Source organism: Physeter macrocephalus, unplaced genomic scaffold, assembly GCF_002837175.3.
Source record: "Physeter macrocephalus isolate SW-GA unplaced genomic scaffold, ASM283717v5 random_499, whole genome shotgun sequence".
In the NCBI taxonomy this organism is placed as follows: domain Eukaryota; kingdom Metazoa; phylum Chordata; class Mammalia; order Artiodactyla; family Physeteridae; genus Physeter; species Physeter macrocephalus.
In genome coordinates, this window is record NW_021145785.1 from 1,346 (window position 1) to 17,204 (window position 15,859).

The 15,859-nt window shown below is 50.9% G+C and overlaps 2 protein-coding genes across 2 annotated transcripts; one reads left to right on the forward strand and one right to left on the reverse strand.

The window, feature by feature from the left end:
• Positions 1 to 1,967: 1,967 nt before the first annotated feature.
• Positions 1,968 to 3,217, forward strand: PFDN2 (prefoldin subunit 2; the record flags this gene model as incomplete). The annotated part of the gene is made up of 3 exons (XM_028485649.1): positions 1,968 to 2,056; positions 2,204 to 2,327; positions 2,916 to 3,217. Coding segments are annotated over 3 exons (390 nt in total), but the record flags the coding sequence as incomplete, so codon positions are not given.
• A 98-nt stretch (positions 3,218 to 3,315) lies between these two features.
• On the reverse strand, positions 3,316 to 5,571 carry KLHDC9 (kelch domain containing 9). Its single transcript, XM_007112294.4, has 4 exons — positions 4,700 to 5,571; positions 4,257 to 4,416; positions 3,967 to 4,165; positions 3,316 to 3,698 (listed from the first exon to the last, which is right to left on the reverse strand). Exons 1-4 carry the CDS (start codon positions 5,569 to 5,571, stop codon positions 3,532 to 3,534), a joined length of 1,398 nt encoding a protein of 465 aa, XP_007112356.2. The 3' UTR covers positions 3,316 to 3,531.
• Positions 5,572 to 15,859: the final 10,288 nt, after the last annotated feature.

The window sequence follows — 15,859 nt, forward strand, 5'->3', positions numbered from 1 at the left end:
AGAGATGATGTAAATGAGAGTGAGAGATTTGGCAGTGGTTTGAATGAATGGGCTCACTGCTCTCAGTGGACCAGGTGGGTCCAAGGTGCACTTTGGGTTTGGAGAGAAGGTCATAATAGTAATTAATGCACTTCACTGCTTACAAAGCCGTTTCACATTAATTCATTCACGTGATACAACAGCCCTATGAAGTAGGTATCATCTGCCTTTTACAGGTGAGAAAACTAAGGCTCAGAGAGATTAACCCAGTGGTTCTCAGTTCTGGCTGCACATCAGAATTTCATGGGAGATCTTTTTTTAAATACTGAGGCCTGGGCCTCACTCCCAGTGATTGTGTAATTGTTCTGAGGCTCCACTATTCACGTTTTAAAAATGGTCCCCTGATGATTCTAATGTGTAGCCAGGGTTGAATGAACACGGCTAAAAGTCTGTCACAGTTCATAAGGCCAATATGTGGCAGAGACAAAACTTGAAACCTGGTCTTTTGTCTTTCATCTGATATTTCTTTCCAAATACAGTCATCAGAGCCCTATACTAGAAGTGATGCTGATGGTGATATTAGTACCCTGTCTGATTTTCACACTGTTTAATTCTCTGCTCAGTTTCTGGGGAACAAGAAGCTGGTGGTAATCACTTCTCTGGGCCTTTATGTATGTTATTATGCTTCTTTTGTACCACTATCCACCCCACCCCCACCCCTAGGTTCTCATACTTCAGGCTTCAGTTAAGGCATTATCTCTCAGGAAGCCTGTATCAGTTAGGGTTTAGAGGCTACAGATGCAGGCTTTAGGCGACTTATTTATTATTTTTTTTAAAAGAGTGTTTTAGAAGGATGGTGGTAGGTCACAGAATTGAACACAGTGAAAAGGAACATTAAATAACTAGGCCACACAGAGTTCAATAACTAGGGCAGCTTTGGGGATTTCAGGAATAGGAATGGAGGATCATCTTTTTTTTTTTTTTTTTTTTTTTTGGAGGATCATCTTTATAGGACAACTATAGGTGTCTTAGCTCCGGCTGCCTTCTGTACCTGTTTGTCTCTACCCAAAATTCAATTCCTATAATATAGAATATAGGTCACTGCCCCTGTGGTCAAAGAGCAAGGGTCCTGTGATTAGTAGCCTCACAAGAACCCCAGTGAATTAGGAGGGGCACTTGCCTAATGGGAGGGCTGCTGGGCAGACCCAAACAAGAGTTACTCGTTACATGGGACTTCCCTGGTGGCGCAGTGGTTAAGAATCCGCCTGCCAATTCAAGGGACACGGGTTCGGGCCCTGGTCCGGGAAGATCCCACATGCCGCGGAGCAACTAAGCCCATGTGCCACAAGTACTGAAGCCTGCACAGTCTTCAGTAACTATCGTCCAAAAATATATTGAGGTAAGGCAACGAAGAGGAGTTGAAAGCAAGGCAGAATTGCACGAAACAGATTTCAAGAGGTAGATCGGAATGGCCTTGACAGCACATGTGGAGCCGGTGCTCCACAACAAGAGAAGCCACCGCAATGAGAAGCCCACGCACCGCAATGAAGAGTAGCCCCTGCTCTCCTCAACTAGAGAAAGCCCACGTGCAGCAACAAAGACACAACACAGCCATAAATAAATAAATAAATAAATTTTAAAAAAGTTACTCGTTACAAAGCCTTTCCTGACAGCCCTCTTTACCTGCAAGTTTAAGCTCCACTGTAGATGCTCCAGTAGCTCTCCACCCCCATTCCTATGTAACAAATGTCTAATCCTCACCAAACTAAGTTGCAAGATGGCCTAGCAAATATCTCACACCTAGTAGGCACTCAGTGTTGGGTGAATGGAATTCCAGACAGACTTAATTTAGAAACTGCAAACTGTTCTACTCCTTTTCCAATACAGGTGTCTACTACTGCATCTTTGTAAAGCCTGCTATCCTATGTTGACCCTCTGCCATTTCCACTGTCCCCTCTCTCACCTTTATCTCTTTCTCACCTTCTTAGGTAATTGCTGGCTTCAACCGCCTTCGGCAGGAACAGCGGGGCCTGGCATCCAAAGCAGCTGAGCTGGAGATGGAGTTGAATGAGCACAGGTGAGGAAGCCAGGAGAAGCAAACAACAGGAGATTTGGATGGGCCCCTTTTTTGGGGGGTGGGGGTGGGGGATGGGCCATTTTGTAAGAGAGGGTTGCAGCAGAGTGGGACTGAATTCTCAGATCCTGCCTTGTCCTCCTACCTCAGCCTAGTGATCGATACTCTGAAGGAGGTAGATGAGACCCGCAAGTGCTACCGCATGGTTGGAGGGGTACTGGTGGAGCGGACTGTCAAAGAGGTGCTGCCTGCCTTGGAGAACAACAAGGAGCAGGTGAGCAAGAATCCCTGTGTAGATGCTCCGGGCAACCAAGGAGTAAGGAAAGGGAGGCCAGGGCTTTAGGGAATGTGGGGGAGGAAAGTGTGGGTAGTAACTTGTGTTGAAGGCAGCATAAATAGCCTATTAGCCTATGCTCTTTAGCTATGCTACGTCTAACTACTTAGACAAAGGAGTTGCTGACTGTGCCTCTTTTCTGGCTGAATTGGGGGAGGGGAGGTGGTTAGAGTGGAGTTTCTCACAGTGTAGTCCATGGCTACGTGCATCCAAATCACCTGGAGGACTAATTAAAAATGCAGCTTCCCGGACCCTCTCCTGTACCCACTGATTCAGAACCTTTGGGGATGGGAGCCATGAAGTGGCATTTTAAAAATAAGCAGCCCAGGTGATTCTATGTATACTACAGTTTATAAACCTTGTTTTTAAGAAAGGAATACTTTTTGTGTCTGGGCTCTACTATTAATACTTGGTTAAAGTTGAGGTTAGAGGTATCATCACTCGTTCACTTCCCCCAACCATAGTCTGTAACAGATGGGGGAAGGGAGTCCTGAAATCCTTACATAATCCCTGTCGTTTGCCCTCTAGATACAGAAGATCATTGAGACACTGACACAGCAGCTTCAGGCAAAGGGAAAAGAACTAAATGAATTCCGGGAAAAGCACAATATTCGTCTCATGGGGGAAGATGAGAAGCCAGCAGCCAAGGAAAACTCAGAAGGGGCTGGGGCTAAGTCCAGCTCAGCTGGAGTGTTGGTCTCCTAGAGACCAAGGCCTTTGCATTTTTTTCTACCCTGATTCCCACTTCTTCTAATTTCTCTTTATTGTTATTATTTTCTCTGCTATTGTAATTTTGTTTTGTTAATTAAATGTTCTGTTCAGAATGCTTAGCTCTAGCCTGAAGCTTTCACCCAGTATTAGGGGTAGAATTTGCATGGGGCATGGGCAAGCATACGATTTGTGGTTTTGGGTCCATCTGGTTAATGGCTCACAATATCAAACTAGGTCCCATATTTTATCCTTTACCTTGCAAATAAAGATGCATCTCCTTATTTACTTCCCTCCCCGCCAAAAGATTCAGAAACAAATGTTAACTGTCAGGTTGAAATTTAATCAGCATTTTAAATGAGGCAGATAGCTCTCGTGATAACGCTTTGAGTCTGCAACAAAACAGAGGCTTGGTGGTGTATCTTGGCACTATTCTTTAGATAAAGAGGTCCAGAATGCAAACCTGTGGACTAGCTGTCCTGCCATCCTCACCAAAACCCCCAACCAGGTAGAGCTGATCATTCCAAAGGCAGGTCCGATGGCCCACGCGTTTTAGCCCGTGGTCTGCACAGGGGAAGTGGAACCACAGAGAAGGAGACTTTCCTGTTGGGTAAGGGCAGAGAGTGATTATTGAGGCAGTAGCACTTTGGCTCCCATGGGGCTCTTAACAAGACCAAAAGCTTGCTCATTATTTTTCTCCTCACTGGATTTGTGGGCCTCTTCAAAATTTAACATTCTGTGTATTCCTTTAATTTGTCAACTAAATCTTCCTTCTCCCTACCCCATTACTCCATCCTCTTTCTCTCTGTAGTCTTCAGGTTCTCCTATCTTCCCACCTTTTCCCCTTCTCAACCATTAAGCCCCTTCTCACGGGTATCATAGATGTAGAGGTCATTGCAGATGGTGTCTCGGGCTCTGGTCAGAGTTTCTCCACCAAACAGCACAGCAAAGGGCCCAACCACAGAACAGGAGTGATGCCGGAGTCCTCGAGGCCCCTGCCGGGACCCCTGCCCACTGCTCACGAGACTTGCAAGCTGTTCCATCAAACGGGGGGCAACAGGTGGTTCCTCCTTGGGGGAGAGAGAAGGGACTGTCTGGAGGGATTTGGGCATCCCAATTTTAGCCCCCTTCCACCCTTAGCAAGATGTGAGTAGATAATACCTTAATCTTCCCATGACTCCAATGCCCAGCTACTTCTGGTTCAGCTGAGTTGCAGCCCCCAAAGAGCAATAGCTGGTGACCTGGGTGGGGCCCAGGACTTTGGAGCAGGGCAGCGCAGTGACCTGAACGTGAGACTGTGTGGTAGCCTTCTTCCTTATAGCTGTGAAATTCAGGCCTGAGTTGGGTTTTCTGGAAAATATAAGTGCTGTACTGCCTATTCCCCAACCCCCTTGCCAAGGATAGAAAGGAGACATGGGACAGTGCTATGTGCAGTTCGGTTGAGAGGGAGGGTAATATTGATGAGAGTTCAGCTATCTTAGACATGGAAGATTCCCGGGGAAGGAGGGTTCTATGGTGAGGATATTAGATAAATTGCCTGCGAAGCTGTTTTTCCAGAGTGTAAGTGAGGGAGCGTGAAATGTTTTGGGCAAGGGGTGTCATACCAATAGGTGCGGGCGCCAGGGTCCAGCCTTAACGTGTAGATGCTTCCATAACGACGCTGAGTGCGAGTCCCGCCCTCCCTGCCTGCCACCCGCAGCTCTCGGTCGGAGAGGCGGGTACAGGTGTGACTACTGAGGCCGGCAGGGGCGCAGCTGCCGGGGGCGGCGGTCCACGCCTCCCACACACCGCGCTCGGTGTCCAGGGCGCTTACTGTGGTCAGGCGGCGCGACCCATCCCAGCCGCCCACCACACAGAGCCAGCGCCCCCCCACCGGCGCCGCGTCGTGGTGGCTGCGCCTCGGGCCGCCCAGGGCTCCCACCCGCACGGCCTGGCCCCCAGCCGGATCGAAGACCACCATATCACTGCTCGGCTCTCTCGCTCCTCCGGCTAGAAGACCCCCCACCAGATAGAACCGTCCCCGCAGTTCGGTGCATGAATGGAAAGCCCGCGCCAGCAGCGGGTCCCGCGCCACCGGCCGCCAAGTCCAGCCTGAGCCCCCTGTCCCACCCACCGCCCCGGCCATGGGCCCGGGGAGAGGCGGGCTGCGGGGCCGGCGTCCCGGAGCACCCCTACCTGGGGACGCAGGCTTCCCCGGAACCGCCCCTACACCCCTACCGGAAGCCCGTCCGGGTCCCCACCTCAAGCCACCTGCTTCTCTCCGCCGTCGCCCAGCAACCACTGCAGCGGCTGCAGCACGACCGCTGCAAACTGAAGGTCGCAAAGCACCGGTTACCGTGGAGACAGGAGACCTGGGTAGCCACCATGAATTAGTGTTGTCACCATGGCGACAGGAGCTGTGCGAGGTCAATAAAAATCTTGAAAGTCTGTTAAATTCGGAAAGTCCGAGGACAGCCAGTTCCTCAGAGGGACCCATGTTATCCAAGATGTAAATTCACTTGGGACTATGACGTTTCAGGTGCAGGCGTTGCTCTGCAGGGGTTGAGGAGGAACCATGTCCTTTTTGGCTTTGGCGTTTTTTTGTTTTTTTTTTGTTGTTTTTTTTTTTGTTTTTTTTTTTGCGGTACGCGGGCCTCTCACTGTTGTGGCCTCTCACGTTGCGGAGCACAGGCTCCGGACGCGCAGGCTCAGCGGCCATGGCTCACGGGCCCAGCTGCTCCGCGGCATGTGGTATCTTCCCGGACTGGGGCACGAACCCGTGTCCCCTGCATCGGCAGGCGGACTCTCAACCACTGAGCCACCAGGGAAGCCCGGCTTTGGCGTTTTGGGCGTTTTTCTGATTCATTCTGACCTCCCCAGGGATAAGCTAGGAAGGGGAGACAAAAGTCAGAGGGGAGGCAGTGAAAGTGGATTAAGCACTGATCTGGGAGTCAGGAGACTTGAGTTCCGGTCCCAACTATACCCTGACTCTCAAAGTGATTATTTTCCTCTAGGCCTCTTCTTTCTCGTTTATAAAATGTGCTGTTGGCTTATCCCTTAGGTGTCTTCCAGAACAAAGACCGTGGTAAAGTCTTGAAGGTCTTGATTGACTGGGTGGGACAGCCCTTTCCTCTCTGGCCACTAGAGGGTAGTAGAACCCAGTCTCTCAGGGCACATTGTAGAGTGAGTGAGTGAGTGAGTGTGTGTGTGTGAGAGAGAGAGAGAGAGAGAGGGAGAGAGAGAGGGAGGGAGGGAGGGAGGGAGGGATTGGGTTGAGGGTGACGGAAAATACCTTAGGCATACTTGAACCTTGGAGAACTTTTCACTATTGAGTCCTAGGAAGAGTAACTCTTTATTTCCTCTTTTCTCATAAGCTCATACAGCAGGAGGAAACTGAGGTACCGTGGCATCTGGAACTCAGAATTAAGGTCAGGGAGTTTCTCCTGATAAGATCCAGGGCAGAGGGCTTCCCTGGTGGCGCAGTGGTTGAGAGTCCGCCTGCTGATGCAGGGGACATGGGTTCGTGCCCCGGTCCGGGAAGATCCCACATGCCGCGGAGCAGCTGGGCCCGTGAGACATGGCCCCCGAGTATCCCACATGCCGCGGAGCAGCTGGGCCCGTGAGCCATGGCCACTGAGTCTGCGGGGGAAGATCCCACATGCCGCGGAGCAGCTGGGCCCGTGAGCCATGGCCGCTGAGCCTGCGCGTCCGGAGGCTGTGCTCCGCAACGGGAGAGGCCACAACAGTGAGAGGCCCGTGTACCGAAAAAAAAAAAAAAAAAAGATCCAGGGCAGAAGCTGTCTAGTCTTAGAAGCTGGATCGGGGTGAAGCAGGCGAGGAGTGAGAAAAACAAACTCCTGCCCCTCCCTGGTATCTTCCATTTATTCAAGCCAGGTCCTTGAGCTTCTTCTTAACTCTATCCCTCCAAGACCCAGTGAAGAATGAAGAGGCCCAGATCCAAGCTGACTAGTTTTAGCTACTGGTGAAAATGCAGACAGATTTCTACTCCCAGCATAGCTGGGGTGGGACAGAAACAGGACTTGTGTCCCCCAGGGCTGGTCTGTAAATGAGAGTGATGACTGCTTACTTTTGCCTTTGGTTTCTATTCATCAACTTGATCCCCATCAGGCCCAAGAAATTGAGGCCATAGAGAGTGGCTAGAACTGCAGTGAGGCTGGACATGTAATTCAGGGCAGGGCTCTTCCCATTCCAGATCCTAACTCTTGGTCCTTAGAGAAAATAGCATGAGGAGGGTATGGGCAGGAAGGCACATTTAGAGAGACTGGTAGGTACCAGGACCTGTTCCCCACATCTACCTTAAAGCCGAGACCCAGTAGTAGCTTTGAAAGTCTCTGCCCACCCAACTATAGCTTTCCCTGATTTTGACAAAGAGGATCCTCAGTTTTCCAGACCATGGTAAAAAAAAAATCACTAACTTCTAACATCCTTGGCCGAAATCTGAAAGCCAGCCTTTTCCCTAAATCTTCTGACTGGCTAACCTCCCAACCGCTGGATTCAGATCTGTCATACTCCTAGGATTTCAGCGAGGAGCTGCCTGGCGGGTGGTGTCATTTTGCTTTAACCGTACTGGCCTATATGCCCATTTTAGGCTCTTGCTTTTGCTTAAGTCTTTGACTGTTCTGCCAGACTCATTTTCTGCCTCTCCTGGATAGAACAGGGAACTCCCCACCCCAGGGGCCTTTCCAGCTACTCTCTCCCAGCTTTGTTTTCCTTCTCCTCCCCAGCTGCCACTGTGACTCTGAGTCCTCAGCAGTTGTCATCTCACTTGAACATGGAGCCTGAACCTCACATTGCTCCTTGGCTGTTCCGTCCCAGTTCTGCACCTCCTCCAGTTCCACCTAGTAGCTAGAGGTGTCTATCTATTGCTGCTCCAAACATAGACCTGGGGGAGGAATCCTACCTCCCCTGTTTAGTCTGAAGTAAGCCCATATTTTGGAGGAGGCAGAAAATAAACTGAGGGAGGAGAAGGAGAAGAAGAAGAAGGAGAAGAAAAGAGAGGAAGAAAATAAGCCAATTTGTACTTGTCTGACAAACACTTGACACCCCAGGGCAGCATCAAAAGTGGTGTATAATGACCCCGTCAATGATAAAAAACTGAAAGGGACAGGGACAACCTCTGTCCAGGAGTGGGAGTGGGGGCTGATCATTCTGAAAGTCTCAGAATTCTGACGTGATCCTATGAGTTTGGTTTCCTCAGTTGGCTGTTTCTGGCAAGGAAGGATCCCTACAGCTCAGCTTCTTGGTCTTAGATGTCTGTCCCAGCCCCCAATCTATACACCCTTGTCTCAAACCTTCACAAAACTTTTAGTCTAACTTCTGCTTCCCTTAACCTCATTTTCTGACCCTGGAACCATCCCTGGTTCTCAGCATTGTTCAGTACACACAGAAAGCCAACAATTGGACCCTAGGGATCTTGGTCACACTCTCAAGACTCTCTCAATTTCCTCTGCCTACATCTCCCAGGCTGTCCTATCCTTCAGGCGGTCTCTCTGGCTCTTCCTTTATTGTCCTCTGGACTTTCTACATTTTTCCCACAGTTCATTCTGCCTAGCTGATTTCCTGGCCCCATGCCTTCTTGGCCCCACTTTGGCTTTTTGCTCTCAGCTCAGCCAGGATAAGGACATGGGCAAACAGAAGGACAGAGGAATGACCAGGAAACGAGATTTCAAGAGGCCAGATCTTGAGACATGATTGAGACGTGAGCTGAAAGTCGTTTGTGAGAGAAGTGGAACTGGGTGCAGACTTGGGGTGGAGGAGAGTGGGAATCAGATGAGTTCGAGAACGATGGAGAGGTGGGATAAGGATGGGGAAAAACTTGAGTTTTTGAGGGACATGGCGATATTGAGTAGGAAAGTATCAATGGGTCATTGTTGAGTGGTGGAAATTGAGGGTGGAAGAGGGAAGTACCTCAGTGATCCCAGCAGTGGGCAAGTAGGCATCCAGAAATTTCTCTTTAGGTCTTTCTGTCTCTGTTTCAGATTTTGTCTCAGCTTCTTATCTCTTTGAATTACCCCTCTTCAATAACTCGTGTGTGTGTGTGTGTGTGTGTGTGTGTGTGTGTGTGTGTGTATCTGTGTGTCTGTGTGTTTCTCCCTCTCCGTTTCTCTAGGTTTCAACCTGTCTCACGGTGCCTTGAGATCTCTCTCACCATATCTACTTTGTGTTTTTCTCTCTGGGTCTCTGCCCTTCTGTCACCCCTGCCCTCTCTCTCCTGCTGGACAGAGCCAACCATCTGACTTTTCTGCAAGGAGCTTTGGAAACTTCTAGGAGTGGCCAGGCTTCTCCCCTTTGGCTGTATGCTAGAACTGTAGGACCAGTTTGGGGTCCCTGGGCACAGTCATAGGGTATTGATTACTGTTGAGGTCCTGAGTGAGCTTCAACAAAAGGGGCCTTTTCAGGGAGTAGGATTTCCCCACAGAGGACCTTAGAGCATGGAGGCCTGGGCCCAGGGAGAGAAGCAGGCTGGCATGGGGAGATTAGACTCCAGTCTTTGTTCCTCTACCTTTCCTTATAGCCCATGGACCAATGCTTCCTGATCTCGCTATAGTTTTCATGAGCGAGGAACTAGTTAGTTATCACTAGTTAGTTATCTCACTAGTTATCATTAGCAAGGGACTCTTGCTCTGTGTCTTGATCCGTAGCCCTTCTTCTTTTATGCTACTTCTAGAACTGATGGAAAAATTGAGGTTCAGGAAGGCTTCAGGGTGAGGCTGGAGGGCAGTTACTAGGGGTTCCTGCAAGGAAAGCATGAAGTCCATCTTGGGATGTGTGGGGAAAATGCTCAGGAGGGACTCAGGGGCATGCTCTACTCGGCTTCCATCCCTGCTTCTCCCGCAGCCTGGGACCTACCTCCTCCATCCTCAGCTCAAAGGCTCCCAACTTTGCTATCTCTAGGACTGAAAACAGATGCAGGACAGGGTCCAAGTCTCTTAGTGCAGTGAGAGCAAGGCCAAGAACTAGTCCTGCTGCACTGGGGCTTTGGGAGTGTCTTGGAACCTGAAGACCCAGCCCCTGCTTTCCAGGATGAGGCAGAGAAAGCCCAGGGCACTGAGACTAGGGCTCCTCTACAGCTGCACCACATCCTGGCCTCTGACCAGGGCAGCTACACCTGCCTGCTGAGTGCTGAGCACTGATAATGGAAACAACAGGTGGAGCTGCAGGTTTGAGGTAACTTTGGGTTCTGGTGTGGAGAGAAAGGAGGGAATTAGAGTTGATGTGATGGAGAGGTGAATACTCCTGGACCATACAGAAGGAGGACTCTGCTAACAAATTTCAAAAGAAAATCTACTCTCTAATTACGAGAATCCCCAGGTCCTCCTGGTTCCCCTGATTCCCAACTGCTGCTCATGTCCTCTTAGCTTCTACCCCTCTCCTCTAATGTCTTCCCTCAGAGTCCTCTCAACACTGGCCCTCTCCCCTCGGGGTCTTCCCTGCTCTTTCCCCCAGGCTCCCACCTCTTCCAGGCTTCCACAGCCCTTGGGTCTCATGGTGTCTTTCTCCATCCGCGGCCCCATATTCTGCTCTGCAGCTGTCTTGCCTCCCCCAGGGCCTGTTCCAAGGGTGATGTTTGATCGCAGAGCCTCAGGAGGCTTTCCCCTAGGGAAGCCAAGTTGGGCGGTGGCAGGAGCCCAGGCTGATGGCCAGGAAGTGTCTGTCTTTGGTTTAGAGAGGAACCACACCCTCAGCATCTAAGCTGGATACCTAGAGATGAGTGCGAGAAACTACAGAGGCCAGGTGTTACCTGAAAATGCCCTGGTGGTGCAGGCTCTGCAGGCTGGGCTGGCCCTTGGGGGCTGCCTACATGCCTGTTCCTCAACAGGTGGGCTCCCTGTGAGGAGCCTGGCTCTTTCTGTGGTCAGGGGTGGGGACAGGGATGGGGAGAATGCAGAGGAGCACAGCTTGGGGTCCTCACTAGAATCCATTCTCTCATCAAATTCTTAGGACCCCACTTAAACTTTGCTCTTACCTCCTCCTAACCACTGCATCTTCTGCTGCTTTTGTCAGCACTTGGAAGACTCTGATTTCCACGAGGGCTCCTACTCTTGTCCTGGGCCAGCCAGGACCTATTTTTAGAGCCTTCTAAAAGTGCTAGCCTACCCAGAGACCACAGGGTCAAAGAATAAGGCATCTCTCTCTTTACCCATGCCCTGGTCCCTGATTCTATGCCTATGTATTTACAGAAGTTTGTGGAGTCCATGGGGTGAGAGCAAGGAGGAGGGGGCTCTGCACACAGTGGCCTACTGAGATACAGGGCCCAAATGTGCCGTATGTTCAGCTACTTCCTCACTCTAGCTTTAGGACTCTTTAGGAACAAGCAAATCCAGCCTCCTGAACTCTAAGTGATGTTGTTAGGCAACCAGGAAGTGTGGTTGTCATTAAGGGATGGGGCTGGGTACTGGGGATCAGTGGGCCTGCAGGATAGGCAGATAGGAACAGCGCAGCACATGGCAGTGTTTAGATGGAATCTCTTGGAAAGCAGGATGCCACCATCCTAATACTGGGCACAGTGAAGCTCCAGCTGGGGGGTAGCAAAGGTGATTTTCAGTGGAGGAAAAGCTGCCGGAGTCCCTGTTTTCTGTGTGGGGATCGCTTCCCAGCCCTCCGTGGGTGAGGAGCATCCTAGCGGGGAGCAGGAAGAGGGACCTTGAAGCTTCTACCTGAAATAGCCTTGGTCCTGGGGGATGGAGTCAAGTCCCCTATCAGTAATCTTCCACTACAACGTCAGTCAACCTCCCAACACTTCTCTGTACAAAGAAGCCAAGGTAATGAGCAGATCAAGAATAGCTTAATAGGGGCTTCCCTGGTGGCGCAGTGGTTGAGAGTCCGCCTGCCGATGCAGGGGACGCGGGTTCGTGCCCCGGTCCGGGAAGATCCCACATGCCGCGGGGTGGCTGGGCCCGTGAGCCATGGCCGCTGAGCCTGCGCGTCCGGAGCCTGTGCTCCGCAACGGGAGAGGCCACAACAGTGAGAGGCTCGCGTACCGCAAAAAAAAAAAAAAAGAATAGCTTAATATCACACAGAGAAACAAAGCTGTACAGAAATGGATTACAGGCATCTTGTCCACATCCGTGCTTCCAACTAGCTCCACTCTGATTTATTATCCACTCTTGTCTCTCCCAAAGCCCGAGGGTCTCCCTGCCAACCTCTGACTCTTTGACCTGGGATCTCACCCCAGACAAATAGGATATTACTCACTAGGAAGCTCTCTCATCTACTCCTTCCCCCAACCATCCTCCTGATGCCCCGCCCCCAGCCCTTCCCACCTTGACCCACTCCCTCCTTCCCCCACTCACTGAGTCTGACCCTCACTCTCACTCTTCTTCTCCCCCACACCACCCCACCCATCCTTGTCCCTCCCTGACTCACCTCCAAGTCCCACTGACACAAACAAAAATTTCAGCACAACCCACTCCAACCGGTTTGGCTGAGGTGTGCAGCCTGCCATGGGGACAGACACAGATTACAAGCGGATGCTTGGATACATGCAGGTGATGAACATCTGCGGTTATGCACATAGAGACAGCCGCGGGTATGGACACGGCATATATACATACAGAGACATATAGGGAACACATGATATGGAGGGACATAGCATGTTATAGTTGTTTATGTGTCTGCCTGTCCTAACTGAGGACTCTTTGAAGGCAGGGACCATGTATTATGTGTCTCTGTCCTCTCCCTGGAGACTGGCACGAAGAAGGTGCTTACCTAATGTCTGTCGAATGAACTCAGGTATGCAGGCATGCATGCAGTGGTGCCACTCAGACAATTTACATGCTAAGGATGCTGCCTTGACTTGAATTGTTCCCATTCTTAGGGCCCAGCATGCAGGTAGGAGGAGGGTAGGTAGTGAGGCATGAGGGGAATGGGGGTTCAATGAGGAAGAAAGAACAGAACCTAAGAGACCAGGCACTGGTCTGGAAAGCCTTCTCCAACCAGTATTTCCTTCTAGCCCCAACCCAGGGATTTGCCTTCTGCAAGCTTCATCCCAGAAGAGTGAAGGCAAGGCCTAAGGGTGAGGGCGTATTCCCCAAGAGCATAGCCCTTGTGAGATATGCAGGACTGAGGGCACAGGGGGCAGGAGGACTTGGAGACCGATATTTGTTAGATGAGGGGAAGGAAGATCCCTACCTCAAGCAGAGGGCTGGAATCACTGCCTGGCCCAAGTGCTCCCTTTCAGGCCCAGTGGTACACGTAGCCCTCCCTCCAAGGCCACCTCTGGGGTCTAATAGGACCTGAACATACCCATGAAAAAATATTTGACATAGCCTGGACTTAACACCTCTGGAACGTCCAGCCCCCCCCCCAGTGCTCCACATGGCTGGAGTTGGGGGTGGGTGACTGAGGGTCCCAGCCAGAGGCTCACAGGCTTCCTGACTGGCAGCACTGAGATGTATTGTGAACTAAAAGGCTGAAGGAGATATAGGGACTGAATACCCACCTTGTGATCTAACTGCTTTCCTACCACCGTGCCTCAGTTTCTCCTGTGGTTTCCAGGACCAGGAGGGGTGAATCTGTGGGAAAGAAGGGAGTTCGTCTGAAATCACGTGATAGGATCCAAGGGTTTTTAAAAAAATTTTAATTAATTAATTAATTAATTAATTTATTTATTTTTGGCTGTGTTGGGTCTTCGTTTCTGTGCGAGGGCTCTCTCCAGTTGCGGCGAGCTGGGGCCACTCTTCATTGCGGTGCGCAGGCCTCTCACTGTCGCGGCCTCTCTTGTTGTGGAGCACAGCCTCCAGGCACGCAGGCTCAGTAGTTGTGGCTCACGGGCCCAGTTGCTCCGCGGCATGTGGGATCCTCCCAGACCAGGGCTCGAACCCGTGTCCCCTGCATTGGCAGGTAGATTCTCAACCACTGCACCACCAGGGAAGCCCAAAGTTTGATAATTATAATTATAACAGGGGATGCTCCTCCTCCCATTCCTCCCTGCTCTACCCCACCCCTGCCACCGTGGATCTCAAAGCAGCATAGAGGTGGGGCTGCTCCCCTGACACAGGTGGGATGTGAGTCCCAAAGAGGGGAAGGGGTTCACCAAAGTGGAGGTGGAGAGAAACAGGAGCTTTGGCATTTGGCCTGGCCCCGACCTGTGGGAAACAGCCATCCAAGAAGAGGTCACTACCACGGACACTGCTGAGATTTGGGATCTAGAGAGAGTTGGGGTCACAGTCCAGAGGCAGGGTTAAAGTCTGGGTCACTAACCAGATTCAGGAGAGTCAGGATCTCCACTCCTCTACCTGACCGCCTTTTCCGTTCATAACATCATGCCTTCAACAAAAATGTATTCAGTCTCCATTAAGTGCTGTGGACTGTCCTAGCATGGATGACTGAGACAAGATTATAAAACAAGCCTGACTTTCCAGGAGTTCACAGACTACAGCTCTCGTCCTGTCCCTCAATTTAACACATTTACTGAATCCTTGGCACACAGCAGGCTTCATTTGTTGCTTCTTGAATTGAAGCTTACAATTTAGATAAGGAGATAAGATGTGCACAAATTATGAGTACACAAGCTATAATAAAGGGACTAGCAGAGGCTGAGGAAGAACAGAAGGGAGAAAGATTAATTTTAGGTGGGAGGAGCTGAGAAGGCTTCATGGAAGATGTGGCACTTGAGGTCAGTTTTGAAAGATGAGTAAGATTTTGACAGGTAGAGTCGGGGGTGCGTGTGTGTGTGGAAAATATTCTACCTGAAATGACCCCCCACCTTGCTGTTCCTGGCTCCTACTTCCTGCCCCTCTCCAGACAAAAGGATCCCACTGCAAGATTTTAACCCGTATGTATCTTCTCTTCTCTCCTGTCTACCTGTATATATATTTTTAGCTCCAGTATGTCAGCAATCTTGCCCCTCCCCATCCCTCAATTCTCAGGGAGTTCAGAGTCTGTCCCCTCCTCTGGCTATCCCAGCTAGGCCAGTAAGTTTTTGTGTAACTTGGCAGTTACATTATATGCATCCAACACGGAAACGTGTGGTCTTACAGGTCTGAGTATACCTATAGGGATATAAGGACGGAGTATTTGGAATCAAGACTTTGTCCTTGCAAAGTTCGGACATGTGACTTTGTCCAATGACCATGGGATAAATGCATAAAATGACCATGGAGATGGTGGAAAGGAACCCCGTTCCACTCAGGTAGTGCTGATGCATTTTGGGGACTTCTGGCCAGTAATGAGAAGGTGTTGATGCTGAGAGAGGGTCCTGCTAGGGAGGCCAGGAATCTGTGGGGTTAATTCCTTGGTCAATCCCTTGGCTTATCCTCTGTGGGGGAGGGGTGAAGCGGAGGGGGTCGCTTAAGTTCCACCTGAGGGGTCTTTGAACTAACTCCCTGCCTCAGCGATAGGGATGTCTGATACTACCTAAGTTGTGTGTCCTCCAGCAAGCCCCTTCCTCACTCTGGGCCTCTGTTTTCTCATCTGATGGATGAGGTATTTGGGCCAGTACTGTCCTCCGTTCTGGCCTTCTCTGATTCTGGCTCCCAAGCTGAACCCCTCTGGGAGATTGGGGAACTTGGCAAGGCCCGGGGGAAGGCGGCAAGGCTGGCTGGGGTGTGGGATGCTTGGGTTCCTTTCCACCCACAAGGGCCTTGCCCCTGTTCCTCCTGGCCTGACGCCTCCCTCTTTGAGCCACGCCAGGCCTTCTCCTACCCAACCCCCAGCACCCCCACTGCCCCCGCCCCCCGCCTTTCCTCTCCGGTCACAGCCCCTTCCGCACACTGCCAGGTAAAGCCTGGAGCTGACGATGGGATCCCACTCCCCAGGTCCTT